Below are 15,276 nucleotides of genomic sequence, written 5' to 3'. Positions count from 1 at the left end.
ATTATATTGGCTATTGACTTCACGTTTTATTTGAATATTATATAATATACAGCATGTGATCAGCCTTTTAATTTAATAATAGGAGTTTGTTAATATGCTTGAATATTATATTTAATTGTTAATTAAATATAATATTCAACGTCTCAACTAAGCAAACACAAAATTCCACTTCCCATTCGGTGCACACAACCTCTTTTGACTAACTGCTCAAATAGAAAGAGAGATCATTAAGCTCAAATAATTTCATATTCCATTATTTTATTATTATTCTGTGTCATGTGTCACTTTTAATAGTATGAAAAATTGGCACAACAAAGAAATGCACAGCAGTTACGTTACATATATATTGTGAATGTAAGTCTTTGCTTACTACAATAAGAAGCTCCAATCAAAGGCCATAGCAAATGCTAGCAGAGAAAGTAATGAAGCCTTTGAAAATGGCAAGTTTATCTAATTTCATTTGCCATGGATTGCTACTTCCCATTCTTTTACTATTACTAAAGTTTTCAGCTCAACATGCCAAGTGTGGTAACATAGTGAAGTACCTCCCTGGGTTTGAGGGACCTCTTCCTTTTGTGCTTGAAACTGGGTCAGTAACATTTTCTATGGCCTGTGGCCTAAGCTTTCTTAATTTATGGGATTTGGATCATGTACTTAATTAAACTTTGCATGCATACATGTATGATTTTATCAGGTACATAGGTGTGGGTGAAAATGAAGATGTGCAGGCTTTCTACTATTTCATTGAGTCAGAGAACAATCCTAAGGTGGATCCTCTCATGCTGTGGCTCACCGGTGGTCCTGGCTGCTCTGCTTTCTCTGGCCTTGTCTTTGAAATTGGTATTTGCCTCATATAAGATAACACAAGTTGGTAAAATGAGAAAGTAAATAGTTAACTATCCATAAAGGTGAAAACTCAGGTGCAGTCGACTTCACGAGAAGTGATAACCGAGAGTCGTTAGATGAAAATTTCAGTCAAATCAATCAAATTATCTAACGGCTCTCAGTTATCAACATGAGTTTCCACCATCCATAAATCATTTAGCAAGTCATATATATACACAATAGTTATTAATTAATCTCTTACTTTATGGCTTTACCAATTTAGCCACTTTTGAGAAGTCAAATCCATACTCATTCTTTGTCCTGTGATTTAAATGTCAATTATATTTTGAGTGTTTCAGGTCCAATTACATTTAAAATTGAGGAATACAATGGAAGCCTGCCTAATTTGGTCTTGAGGCCACACTCATGGACAAAAGTGCAGATCATACCTAAATATCTTGGCATATTCTTTTTCCATTTCACCAAATCCTTTAAAAGCTTTCCTAGTTATTTATGGCTAATAATCATGACATCTCTTCCACTTGTGATAGGTAAGTAGCATTATATTTGTAGACTTGCCTGTAAATACAGGCTTCTCATATGCCACAACAGAATCTGCTTCTCACCGGACCGATTGGTCATTAGTTCACCAAACCCATCAATTTCTTAGAAAGGTATCCCCAAAACTGTTGTGCTTTTAGTTTTTTCTTTATAGTTTCCTTTGCAATTATTATATCAACCATTTTACTAGAATATTAACTCATGATCATGTTTAAAATGTTTGTAGTGGCTAATTGAGCATCCAGAATTTTTCTCCAATGAAGTTTACATTGGTGGTGATTCATACTCTGGCATTCCTATTCCTGTAATAACTCATGAAATTTCTCAAGGTACAAGCATCATCTATGTTTGTCTGGAAAGCTAGACCTATTATAGCATATGAAGAAGTATGTTACCAGATTAATCATTCCACAAATTCCAATGTTTACAGCAAATGAAGAAGGAATACAACCATGGATTAATCTTCAGGTTTCATTTATGATTCTTTTAAAAAAATGTATTCTTTTAAGAGCAAGAATAGCCCTTGAGATGCTTTTTTCATCAGGGATACCTGCTGGGGAATGCTGCAACAACCCGAACTGAGAAAAACCAGGAAATCCCATTTGCTCATGGAATGGGACTTATTTCTGATGAACTCTACAAGGTAGTTACTTATAAGTACTCGCGGCTTATTCTTTAAAAGTTGTATTGAAGAGCAAAATCTCCATGATGGCTGCTGATCTCTATAATTTACTCAATCAACAGTCATTGCAAAAAAATTGCAGAGGAGAATATGCAAACATAGACATTGCAAATGTGTTATGTTCACAAGATCTGAAGTCCTATGAGGATGTATGTAACCAACTATTTCCAGTGTCCCTTGTATCTTTATTTATTTTAAAACCTCTTTCTAATATGAAAGAATTCTTCCAATTCTGTAGACCATATCAGGACTTTGTAAAGCCCATATTTTGGAGCCAAACTGTGAGTTAGGTTCACCAAAGCCAGTGGATCTTCCTTGGAAGAGATCTCTGATTGATAACTATTATTCATGGTCTAACAATAATCGACTCGCATTGCCACCTTTAACCTGTCGGGTAATCTTCCATAAATTATCAAATAAGAGTTGTTTCCCCAATGATTCTTTTCTATATATTGTGCAATATGATCACCTAGCTTTTCCATGAATATGCTGTTAGATATATAACTATTCATGCATCTCTCTGTTAAGACTTTTCTAATGTTTCTGGTTTTAATTTGACTTTATCCTTCTCCATAATTAGAGTTATGGGTACTTCCTCAGTAGTTATTGGGCTAATGATGGCGAAGTTCGCAGTGCCCTGAACATACATAAGGTAAAGCTAACACAACATTAAAAGTAGTTTTATTGCATGGATGGAATGCATAGCAACATCAGCAGTGACATGAAAATGATGTTTTCATGTTTTCAATTATTGCAGGGAACGAAAGCGAAATGGCAACGATGTACCTTCGATATACCTCACAAGGAGGATATCCCTAGCAGCTTTCCATATCATGTGAAGCTCAGTAAGAAAGGTTACCGTTCACTGATATACAGTGGCGATCATGACATGATGATTCCTTTCTTGGCAACTGAAGCATGGATAAGATCTTTAAACTACTCCATCATAGATGATTGGAGGCCATGGCACACAAATGGCCAAGTTGCAGGGTATTCCCCTGATTATAGCTATGTAACTAAGTTGAACTTTGTTACCATGGTACAAAGAGTTTAGGAAAGAAACTAAAAATTATTTAAAAAAGTATTATTTTTATTATTTATATTTTTCATATGTGATTACAAGGTTCTTACCAATATATAGACCAAGAGTATACGTTAAGAGTATACTCGTTATGAATAATATCCTAATAAATTACATTAATTTTTTTCTAATCCTCTTTGATATTTTCCTGATTTTGTTTTTTAATTATGATATTCTAATAAACTTGTCCATAGAAAGTAAGTTATGTAGTTAATGAATGTTTTTTCTTATGCAGATATACAAGGACTTACTCCAATGCAATGACATTTGCAACTGTCAAGGCAAGCCTTCTTTCCCTTTTGCTGCACTTGTGTGTTAGTGTGTAACTCTGTAACAATAATAATAATCATCATCTAACTTGCAGGGTGGTGGCCACACAGCTCCAGAGTATAAGCCTGAAGAATGCTTGAACATGTACAGTAGATGGATGTCTAGGATGGCTTTGTAGTAATTAACCAAATAAGACCAATTACAAAGGTGGTTACTGGGTAGGATAAAATGGTGTCCATTTTGTATCACAGTTATAATGAATCATTTGTGTACCTTTCTCAAGCTTGCAAATGGTAGTGCACATTGTCTATTTCTCATTCTTTAAACTCAGAAGTGATTTCTGTCTTCAAATGTATATTATTATTTTTTATAAAACTTCTTTTTTTTATATAAGCTCTTTTACTGTTATTGTTATTTCTTTTTTGTATGGAATATTTTTTTATTTTGTATTATAATTCTATTAATCTTATTAGAATACTAAAAAATATTGAGAGTACTTAAAAAAAATATTAAAATTTATTTAAATATTTAAAATAAAATTATAAGATAATATAAAATAATTATTTAAATTCATGTCATTTTCTATAATTTTTTATCTAAAAATAATTTTAAATAATGTAATACAAACAATATTTAGTTTATTATAATCTATTTTGAATAAGAATTACCAAACATAAACCACGTTAATACTATTTCACTTTTGATCAAAATTAATTCTATAAAATCAATCTTTTGCAAACCGTAATCCAAACAAACACTTAAAAGTTGAGGCGGAGTTGTCACATTTTAGAAATTAGAAACCAAGAGCTCCATGTTTAACATTACTTAACCATATTGGAAGTTAGTGTAATTTACTCAATTTGTCAAAGTATTTCAAAGCCAATACATATTGTTATTAGGGGTGTTCGCGGTGCGGTTTGGATCGGTTTTAAGTCAAAAACTCATCCGATCCGAACATTAATTTTACTTGCGGTGCGGTTTGGATTGGATGATGTTTTTAAAAAAATCCGATCCGATCCGATCCAATTTCAAGCGGTTTGGATTGGATTGGATTTGCGGTTTTGTAAATTAAAAAAATTAAATACATATAACAAGTCTTAACATCAAATTTTAAATAATTAACAATGACATAATAAGTCTCAACAATATCTTAAAAAACTAACGATAACATAACATAGAAATAAAATTATAGGTTAGTTAAAATAAATAATAAATAACATTTTGAACATAAACTATTTATTAAATAATAATAATACATGAATAATATAAAAATATATAATAAATTAAACATGTTATAAGTATAATTATAAATATAATAATAAAATAATAATATTATAGTACATTGTGCGGTTTGGATTGGATTGGATCGGTTTTAAAAAGTAGATTCAAAATCCGATCCGATCCAGCGGTTTGTAAAAAATAAAATCCAATCAGATCCAAATTAGTGCGGTTTTAATCGATTTCGGTTTGAATTGAATTGGATAAACGGTTTAATTTGAATCGGTTTAGATTTGAACACCCCTAATTGTTATCGCAACTTCCTCTCACAGTCACCATAAGGCTACAATTTGTTGTGCCCCACGGTCCAAATAACATTTAAATTATTAAATGATCTTGGTAACAAACTTTATTTTTTAAATTTTTAATAATTGTCAAATAATCATTTTTTTAATTTTATTTATAATTAGCTCTTCATATATTATTTTATTTTAAAATTTAATCTTTATTTTATAAATTATTTTATTATTTATCATTTATCTTATTTTCACAACTATATGACTATATCATTAACAATTAAAAATTATAAAGAAACAGAATCTCCACTAATGGTGACATTAATTCTAGTTTATGAATACAATCATGAGGTCAATGTAAAATCAACTTCAACTAATTTAATTTTTAAAACTCAAATTTTATATTATAAAATTAAAATTCAACATTTATTGTTCTTTTGAATTGAAGAACAAGGAAAAACAATGTAAATCAATGAATTTTTATGTTTGATCTGTTAGTTTTAATTTGTTTGATGGTGTTAACGATTGAAAAATATTGTGTTTGTTGCTATTCAATCATTTTAGTTCAACAACAATCAGATAGTATATATTTATTTTGGGTCAAATAATTCTGATTGAAAACTCGTAACAATCGATTGAATAGATAAATAAATTGATTCCTTTATGCATAAACATATTCAATCTTTATATGTGAAAAATAGTTTTAGTCTCAGTATGAAACTTTGGGTGATTTTAGATTATGGTTCTTCATCTTCATAACCCATCTCATAAATTATTTCTCCAACTATTCCATTGGTCGTCTAACACAAGTCCAGATTTTTATTATTTTATTAATAACAACCATCCACTAATCACACACCAAAAGACTAATAAAGAAAAAAAAATATACCTATTTATATAAAAAAAAATTGGCTAATAGGAGCAGCAAGAGTATAAACTATAGAACTAGATATGCATTGATATTATGGTACCTATCTAGTGGCAATCAACATGCATACTAAATTGATTAAGATTCGCAAAGAAATTGAGAATTTAATCGTTCTTGAATTAAAAGAGCAAAATTTATACCTAATAAAAGAAATAAATTATTAGCCTTACTTGTCTTGTCTTTAGAGAACTAACGGAGCCAATTATTTGAACCGAACCAATTAAATTGGTTCTGGAACTAACGGATAATCGGGTCCAATTCGAACCAAACCGATGACTTTTGTTAGTAATTGGTTCGGGTATCGGTTCTGGGGTGCAGAACTCGAACTAACCCGCGAATCCGATCATATATTAATTAAATAAAAAAAATTAAAAATATATATGATTTTTCTATTAGACAATGATTATTCACTATTAATATGTTTGGATTTTAATGAATTTAGATTTTAATATATTTGGTGTTTAAGATGTTTGAATTATTTCTATTGATATTACATGTTTATTGTACTTGTTGAATTTTTAAGATAAAAAATCGTTTTTTTTTTATGAATTTCAAAGTCATCGGGTACCCAATTAAAACTGAACCAATCCGTTCTTAATCGATTTGGTTTGGTTTAAGTACATGTACAAAAAAACACAAATCTAAACCAAACCGAACCAATTACATTTTGATCGATTCGATTCTAATTTTACCATAAATCCAAATCAAACCAACTCGTGTTCACTCCTATTCCTAATTAAAAATCGATTTGCATAACTATTTAAAAAGGACAATATTTCTTTAGAGGTCTAAACTCTAAACATAGGTAAAATTGAAGTCATAGTCATTTGCACGTGATTTGTTTGTCTCTAAGCAATTAGATGATGTAGAGGAATGTCCCAAGTTGTGCTTAGCTATCCCCCAAAAAACATAATCATAACTGATGCAATAAATTTATGTGCCAACAAAAGAATCAATCATACGCAAAACAAAAAAATAATGAATTTGCCACAAAAGAATGAATCCATGTAAAATGGTGATATATATAAAAATAATAAATAAACGAAAAAATTTTTTATTTAAAAAAAATCGGATTCAGAAGTTAAATTATAGTGCATACAAAAAACTTTATGATAAATATGCTAATTCTATGGATGTGCAGTGTCCATAATCAAAAAATTAATTAAATTTTTTTAATTTTACGAATTAACAGCTCTAATATTTGAGATCGAGACACAGACAAAAAATAATATGTACATATATAAAAGAATGCAATATTTTTTTAATATATCTTTTGTATTTTTTATGTGCCCTTCATGTACTATTTATATACTCTTTATGCATTTTTTATGTACTCTTTTAATCTTAGATAATGCTAAAAAGATAAAAAAAAAAATCAAAACTTACCTTATTTAACATTCACTAATTATCACGACAATTATCAACGAACCTTTGTTGAGCCTTGGCTTTGCCCATTATTGCAGGCATCTCCTTCTTGAGGTGACTAATTATGTATGCATGAATTTTAGCAGATCTAGCACGTTTGACAAATTCATTTATTTGCACCATTACATTAAGCATGTAAAATCTTTCGTTAAAATAACAGAAGCAAACATGATCTATAAGCACAGAGTGACATACATATACCAATATATATAATTTTTCTTGATTGCACCACTAAGTCATGCAAATAGTATAAAATTTGTGACTATACCTTATCATGTTTATTTAACATTCTTTGGTAGATAAACATAATAAGGTTAATCATTTTCATTTTATAGCAATTTTGTTTGTTGAATCTGATTGTTTATTTTTATTATTTTTTACTTAGTTTTATTTTTTCATTTTATAGCAATTTTGTTTGTTGAATCTGATTGTTTATTTTTATTATTTTTTACTTGTTTTATTTTTTAGCATTTCAGTTCTGCTATTAAAATTTTGGGTTAACCACAAAAAATATTCTTAAATTATTTAAACGTTGACAAAAATATATTCGAATTTTATTATCGATAAAAATTTCTTCAAATAATTTAAAAACATCTTAAAGATTAAATTTTGATACAATTTTTTGCAAACATGATTATAAAAATAAGATATTATTATACATAAAAATTAGTGATTTTTCGTTAAGTATATATTTTTTTAAATAATTTTTTTAACAACCAATAATACTTTTAAAAAATCACAAAACAAAATATACTTAACAAAAAATTGTCAAATTGTAGGGTGAAAAACCAATATGTGCCAAGGGGGTTTAAAATTACCCAAATCAGCCAAAGAAAATTCTGATACATCAATCCACCAAAAAGCAAATATATGTAATTCGAATCAATACAATTCGAATTAGTTTTCAACGTAATTCGAATTGATATAACTCGAATTAGTCAAAAAAAATTGGCAACACGTAATTCCAATCAATATGTAACGAATTATTCCCAACCATTGCGTACAAGTAATTCGAATCAACTTGGAACGAATTATAAAAGCATAATTCGAATTGAGACAATTCGAATTAGTAGGAACACATGAGTAGGAAGAAGTTCGAATCAAATTGATTCGAATTACTCACATTTCGAATCAAATGGCTAATTACATATTGTACAATAAGATACTAGAAAAAATATTATATAATATAAAAATATATACTAAAAGAAGTATAAAACAAGATTATAGTAAATTAATTTTAGTATAAAATTATTAAATATAAATTAATTTTAACTCCTATTAGTACATTGAATTAAAAATAACATATAAAAATGTACTTATATTTATTAAATTTTAATAACATATAAAAATTTAATGACTTTTTAAATATTGATTTTATAATAGGAGTACATTTTTATATACTTTAAATACTTTGTATAAAAATATACTTGTATTTATCATACAAAAATAAAGTGTTGTATTAATATAATAACATTATAACATTTTAAATCAATTTTTTTCTAGGATTTTAGATTAAAAGCAGCACATGAAAAAGTATTATTGGTATTTTAAAGTTAACTTAATTAAAAAAATAGAACTGTATTTTTTAGGATTTTATGTACATAATTAGGCTAATTTTTTTTAATATTGATTAAAGATGTGTGTTACACTATGTTATTTGGTTTCAAGTAAGTTTTACTCTACTATATTTTTTTTTTTTACTTTTCAAAAGACACAAATCTAAAAAATTTTATAAATTAATTTAAAACAAAATATAATTGACGTTTTATAAAATTTTATAAAATTTTATAATTCAAAAGACACAAATCTAAAACATTCGCTATTTATATACCTATTTATATAAAAAAAAAATTGGCTAATAGGCGCAACAAGAGTATAAATTATAGAACTAGATATGCGTTGATACTATGGTACCTATCTAGTAACAATCAACCTGCATGCTAAATTGATTAAGATTCGCAAAGAAATTCGCAAAGAAATTGAGAATTTAATCGTTCTTGAATTAAAAGAGCAAAATTTATACCTAATAAAAGAAATAAATTATTAGCCCTACTTGTCTTGTCTTTAGAGACTAAAGATTCATGCTGAATCAGTCAAAACATCAAATTATCAGCCCTACCTTCCTCAAATTTGGCTACTGCCTTCCTCAAATACTCAAGCCGACCTCTCGTACTGTGCCGATGAGAGCACCAAACATGGTGAAGCATGCGGAGGGTCTGAGACTGCGGCGGCACAAAGAGAGCAGCCCGCTGCTGATGGCCGGGGCAGCTATGCCGTTCCAGGGGTCGTTCTTCTGACGAACAGAATACAAGGCGTAGTTGACGGCACGGTCGAGAGCATACCAGGCGGCAACCTTGCCCCCAACTCGGGGTGCATTGAGGAGGACGGCGTGGCAAGCAGGAGCGATATGGGTTGGAGAGCTGCAAAGGGACTTGAAGAAGTAAAAGGTGGATCCGCCGATTACGCCCTTCAAGAATCCAGAGCCTCCTGAATTGAGGACACAATCAAGGCATTGTTCCCTTGTTTCCGGAGTTCTATACTTGAAGTTAGTATACATTGCAGATAGGGTTTTCAAAGGTGTAACTGTGTTTCTTTTATGTTTTCTCCACCACAAGGATTCTTAAAGGGTGGGAAAATTATTCTGGAAGGTTTTTTGTTGTGATTAGGCAGTAGGGTGGTTTAAATCAAAATGGATAGCTCATTAAATTTAATTTAAATTAAAAATCAATTAAAATTATACTAATTTAAATTTGTATATTTTTTACAAATCACATAAAGTAAATTAAATTTTGAATTTTTTTTTCAAAATCAATTCAATTCAATTCGTAGAACATGATATAATATTATTTTTTATTATTATATTTAAAATTTTATTTATAATATATTAAATTTGTTATATATTTTATTATTATTATTATTATTGATCTGTTGGCTATAACTCTGATTCAAATAAAATTATACATTAAGAGTATCTGAAATAGTACTCTTTAACAGATTTATCCTATAAAATTGAACAACTATATGACAACCCAAATTGACGCAAAAATCTCTCCATAAATCTCACTAAACAAATCTAGGTAAAGCTCTGTAAAGCAATATTGTAAATACTTATAATCGTCCCAGACATAACAACTTTATAAATACAAATACTAGATAATGTTGCTTCGCGTGAGAAGGAATACGTTGAAAAAAGAGCCCTTCAACATAATGGATTAAAGTTCAGAAATGCATGTATTTTCAGTCTTTTCCTTTTGTTGGGATACTTCCTCTTTAGGTTTCCATGTCTAGTTTTCAATGCTCATCAACCAAGGGCATATGTCTGGGTTTTGTGTTTTTTTTTTTTTAAAATAAATTCAGTTGGATTGATCCAAGGGCAATTCATGAAAGCCCTGAAATGTAATTTTTGAAGTTGTTTTTTTGTCTAAGAAATAAACCGTGTTTTCTGTCAGTGCGATCTTTCTTCCAAAAATATATGTGGACAGTTTTTTATAAAAATATCTTGATATGGATCCAACTCTTCGGAAACAGATTCAGGAGTGTAATTTGTAGATTGTAAATGTCACAACTGCTGCTAACTTCTTCCATGTTTTGCGGAAACAGGTTGGTAAAATTCCTGATATGTTTTATTGTGATCTATGTATGTTTGTAGTGATTGTCAGTACTTATGATACAGTCACTTATCTAAGATTTTGAATTCATAGCTTGATTGATGAAATTTAATTAGGCAGCTGATATATTAGTCTTCCATGGCTGTGAACTGAGACTTCATCTGCATGCATGCCGGTGTTTGTGTGCTTGTTTCTTCGTGTGCATTCATCGAGACATGAGAATATTTCTCTTAATTTGGGCTATATATCGTATCTTGTATCTGCTTTCTATTGCGGTGAAAATGTTGTGTTCATATGACCTATAAGAACATATAACACAACTCTATTGCGGTTGGTTCTTATATTTTAACCCAGTCATGTTCATCGTATAATTCATGGAACAATGACTCTTTAAAGGTTTTGTATCTCGATGTAGCTTTCGGCTGAGATTAAGTTCTATTGATGTTCATGATGATTCAAATTCAAATTTGCAGGTACAAAATGGCATATCATTCAAACTATAATCATCTCCTGATCCCTTGATTGAGAACAATTATGAGTTATTCATGGTGGAGAGGCTTATCATGATGGGTGCGGAAACCTGTTATTTGAACATTCAAAGAACATGATACTGATCATAGCTTCAATGATGGTCCCAAAAAGAACACAAAAGTTTGGCAAAGACTTGTCTACACAGCGGATGAACCATGCTGACCCCTATATTCATACATTACATAGTACACTACAATTTCTTTGTAATCCACGTTAAGTAAAACACTTGCATGATCCCAAATCTTTGGGAAGAAATGCTAAGGGACTGAGCGAAAATGTAAGCCTTAGTTCATGTTGTAAATTTTGAGATTAGTTGGAACTAAAATTAGATTCGTAATTCATACATATAAATCCTAATAAGTGAATGAGCCATTTATGGAATGTTTGGTTTTCTTTGTTAGAAGAGCTTCAAATCATAATTTGATAAATTCTTGTCTCTTGTAACTCTTATCAGAACAGGTTATTTGAAACTTTTAAAATAGAAATCTTGAAGACATATTAAGAAAGAAACAAATCCAAGCATTTCTCTCCGTTATTCCAATCAAGTATCTTTGTTTAATTTTTTTTATAATTTGTTGGATGTCCATTTTTGCATACTTATGTTTGGTGTATTTATTTTATGTAAGATAACTGAGTTAATCTATTTAATGTTTATCGCCAATGAATTATAACTCAAATAGCATAGTCTCTTCATACTAGTCACGACTCTGTTACGTCTATTTTCTTTTGGATTAAGTTATTGAACTAAAAACTAAGATTTCCTAACATATAAAAAGGGTCCTGAATATTCAAATTATCAGCTTAAAATTGCAAGTCAGGAGCACTCTCAAAATAATACAAAAAATATGCATTCGACAAAAATACCTGATTAAATTCTGTTTTAATTTTTGGTGTTTTATGCTCAGGTTTTTGGGAAAGAAAAATGAAAATAGTGATTTTTCTACCAAAGCAAAAGACAGAGTTGAACACTGAAAGGACCCCCACCCCGGTATATATGTCGAAATGTCCAAGTATTGTCATGCAAATCACCGACAACTAGTTCTTGTATTGGAGGCTGAATTGTGTAGTCCTGAAATGAAAGTGAAAATTGAGAAAAAATAAAACAAAATCAGATTGATACAACATCTCGAGCACAGGCAAAGAGGATTTCCAACTGAGTTTATAGCCATACCAGTGGAGGAAAGAGCTTTTCTGCCGCCCTCCGTGGAACTGAGAAACTGCCATGTGTGCTGGTGTCACTAGCAGTCAAAGTTTTGCCGAAAAACTCAGTTGGATGCTTGCGGTGCTTTAGGCCAAAATCAGATATAGGAAACACATCTTTCTCCTGAAACATACAAACATAAGCTAAGGAGAATGACCAATATCACAAAAAACTTTTTAACATTTGAACGGGTAAGAACTGAAGCTTTCTGAAGTACTCTCTTTGTTCCAAATACAAGTCACTTTGAAAATTTGGTACATTCATAACAAAATGTATCTAGATATGATATACATTCAAATATATTGATTTATCAATATACCAAATATTGAAAGTGACACATCTTTCTTTTGAATAGAGGTAGTAATATTCATGCTTACTGAATTCAAGGGCTGGAGACTCATTTGAGCATAGATTTCATCTGTATCTTTGTCTGCTTATAAAATAACACAGAAAAACCAAGAAAAGGTAAGCATTTGGGGAAGTTGTGATGATTTTGAAGTTGAAAAATGTGGAACTCAAGACTATTACAAAGAATAAAGAAGGAATTTGGAGAATCAAACAAGCCCCAGAAGAAGCAGACTCACATGAAGTGTGACATTTTGAACTTGGCGGAGCAACTGAGATGGAACGTTTGGATAGTTTGGAATCTGAGATGTTGCTGTTCATCTGGTGGAAGCTGCCACCTGTTTTGGATTCACAACACAAAAGGGTCCACACCAAACACACATGGCTTAAGTCAACAAAACTATGCTCTACCAATCAGAATTGAAAAGCTCCTAAGATAAACAAGAATCTTGAATGGTTAAATTCACAGAAGAAGCTTATGACACTAGTAACAACTAGCAATTCTTCTGCTCATTAATATTTTTACCCCAAAAGCAAATCCCCCTCCCTAATATGAGAAAAGGAGACTAATGAAGATATTGTGTCTCTACTATTATGCCAGCATCCTTAGTGCTTCATTCAGATTGATTGCAGCACTAATGAAGATTTAGCATTAGAATTAGCACTGAAAATTTTATCAGAAGAAGAGATGTACCTGCTCACTATGTTCCTTGATAAACAAGACTTCCCACTTGAGGCAAAGAGACAGGAGGGCCAGCACAAGCATGCCACAGTTCTGAATTCAAAGTCTTTCTCACCCCTGAAATTACCATCATCATAAAAAGAAGGCGAAAAAGGTTAAGGGTGAAATATTGAGCTTGATGAATGATGAAACCATATAATTAACCATCCATGATTAATTAATAGGGAAAGATTAAGTGAAAAGATAAAACAAAGATTACAAACCAGAGTGCTCTTGCATTTTCTTGAGGAGCTTCTCAGCAAATAGAGTTTGACCCCCAACAACACCAACACCACAAGTTTTAACCTTTTCTTCTAAGGAAGCCATTAATGCTGCACCACTCTCTACGTTTTTAAACATAAACCAGCCAAAAAGGAACCTGTTTTTCTACTCCTTCATAAACAACCTTAAAAAAAAAAAAAAACTTCACATAAGCTTCACCCCCACCAAACCAAACAAACCCCCAAAATATAAGCTTCAAATGAGGATGATTTTCACTACCCTATTTTCACAAACACAAGTAGTGGTGCATAGAAAACATAATAGGGGGTGTTTCAGCTGGGACCATATAATAATATTAGTATTAATGATGTCGTTGTTAACATGAGAATGAGAATGAGAATCTCATGATCCTTATAAGTTGTCGGAGGAAACAAAGAAGAATCCAAAAGAGAACAAAGAACCTGCAAAAAGTGCAGATCTTTGTTTTTTCTCTTCTCATAAAGAAGAAAAGGGTGGCATGTATTAGAAGTAGCATAGGGGGGTGGGATCAAAGTAGGAATGAGTTAAAAGTCATCATCAGTTTGCAACACAAGATTTAATCGAAAGTTAAGGCAATGAAACTAAACTAACTTTAATCACAAGTTCCTGAATATTCAAATTATGAGCTTAAAATGGGAAACAGAGATTGCTGTAGGCAGTACCTTGTTGTCAAGAGCACGAGTCAACTCTGAAATAGCCAATATGTTAGCTTCTTTTGAATGAACATGTTCAAAAGGCAAAGGTTGCAAACTTGGTGCCTGTTGAGCATTACAAATCTGATTGCACATAGCTTTCACTTGTGATTTGGAATTTGGTGAAACTCCCTAACAAATAAATGTATAAAAATGACAAGAAAACTACTGAGAAAAGAAAGGAGAGTTAAGATAATGCTGTTTCTGAAGAGAAGAGACTCAGAGGAAGACAGGAAAGATGTTGGATCAGAAACCCAGCAAAATAAAAGAACAAAGTGATTTTTTTTTTAGTATTTTTAAGATTTATTTATTCCTTTTGGTATAAATGATTAATTAGGGTTTATGAAAAAATAAATAATTTTATTAAGGTGAAATACATGAAGTTGATAATTGAGAATTTTAAATAATTTGATTGATTTGATTAAATTTTTATTTGATAGTTTTCAATTATCAAGCAAGTGAATGTCTAATTTTTGTTAAATGTGATTTTATTTTTGTTTTTTAAATTTTTAAATTTTAAAACTGTAAAATTAAATAATTTAATTAATTTAAAAAAATAATTTTTGTCTAATATCAAAAAAAGATATTTAAGTCTTTTAAAAAATTAAATAAAAAATATCTTATCTTTACG

The 15,276-nt window shown here is 30.3% G+C and overlaps 3 protein-coding genes across 3 annotated transcripts; 1 reads left to right on the top strand and 2 right to left on the bottom strand.

The window, feature by feature from the left end:
- Nucleotides 1-388: 388 nt before the first annotated feature.
- LOC130955117 (serine carboxypeptidase-like 13) lies at nt 389-3,781 on the top strand. Its single transcript, XM_057881908.1, has 13 exons — nt 389-589; nt 695-840; nt 1,185-1,261; nt 1,377-1,499; nt 1,613-1,715; nt 1,817-1,854; nt 1,931-2,029; nt 2,131-2,217; nt 2,307-2,462; nt 2,649-2,720; nt 2,826-3,058; nt 3,385-3,430; nt 3,514-3,781. The coding sequence occupies exons 1-13, from the start codon at nt 405-407 to the stop codon at nt 3,595-3,597; spliced, it is 1,449 nt and encodes a 482-aa protein (XP_057737891.1). The 5' UTR covers nt 389-404; the 3' UTR covers nt 3,598-3,781.
- Nucleotides 3,782-9,432: 5,651 nt separating this feature from the next.
- LOC130955351 (mitochondrial import inner membrane translocase subunit TIM17-2-like) lies at nt 9,433-9,843 on the bottom strand. The gene has a single exon (XM_057882191.1). It carries the CDS (start codon nt 9,841-9,843, stop codon nt 9,433-9,435), a length of 411 nt encoding a protein of 136 aa, XP_057738174.1.
- A 2,349-nt stretch (nt 9,844-12,192) lies between these two features.
- LOC130957990 (auxin response factor 5-like) lies at nt 12,193-14,895 on the bottom strand. The gene is made up of 7 exons (XM_057884859.1): nt 14,616-14,895; nt 13,917-14,098; nt 13,666-13,770; nt 13,211-13,309; nt 13,004-13,056; nt 12,597-12,749; nt 12,193-12,494 (listed from the first exon to the last, which is right to left on the bottom strand). Exons 4-7 carry the CDS (start codon nt 13,290-13,292, stop codon nt 12,366-12,368), a joined length of 417 nt encoding a protein of 138 aa, XP_057740842.1. The 5' UTR covers nt 13,293-13,309; nt 13,666-13,770; nt 13,917-14,098; nt 14,616-14,895; the 3' UTR covers nt 12,193-12,365.
- Nucleotides 14,896-15,276: the final 381 nt, after the last annotated feature.

This window comes from Arachis stenosperma, chromosome 10 (assembly GCF_014773155.1).
Source record: "Arachis stenosperma cultivar V10309 chromosome 10, arast.V10309.gnm1.PFL2, whole genome shotgun sequence".
Lineage (NCBI taxonomy): Eukaryota > Viridiplantae > Streptophyta > Magnoliopsida > Fabales > Fabaceae > Arachis > Arachis stenosperma.
The sequence above is the reverse complement of the archived record's forward strand: the minus strand, read 5'-3'. Positions and strand labels throughout refer to the sequence as shown.

Excerpts from the sequence above, each read along its gene's own strand:
- LOC130955117 (XM_057881908.1), top strand. The coding sequence starts at position 405 with ATGCTAGCAGAGAAAGTAATGAAGCCTTTGAAAATGGCAAGTTTATCT. Across the intron at positions 1,855-1,930 it reads AACCATGGATTAATCTTCAG|GGATACCTGCTGGGGAATGC; the intron begins GTTTCATTTATG and ends TTTTTTCATCAG. Across the intron at positions 2,030-2,130 it reads TTTCTGATGAACTCTACAAG|TCATTGCAAAAAAATTGCAG; the intron begins GTAGTTACTTAT and ends CTCAATCAACAG.
- LOC130955351 (XM_057882191.1), bottom strand. The coding sequence starts at position 9,843 with ATGTATACTAACTTCAAGTATAGAACTCCGGAAACAAGGGAACAATGC.
- LOC130957990 (XM_057884859.1), bottom strand. The coding sequence starts at position 13,292 with ATGAACAGCAACATCTCAGATTCCAAACTATCCAAACGTTCCATCTCA. Across the intron at positions 12,750-13,003 it reads GTCTCCAGCCCTTGAATTCA|GAGAAAGATGTGTTTCCTAT; the intron begins GTAAGCATGAAT and ends TGTATGTTTCAG. Across the intron at positions 12,495-12,596 it reads AAAAGCTCTTTCCTCCACTG|GACTACACAATTCAGCCTCC; the intron begins GTATGGCTATAA and ends CTTTCATTTCAG.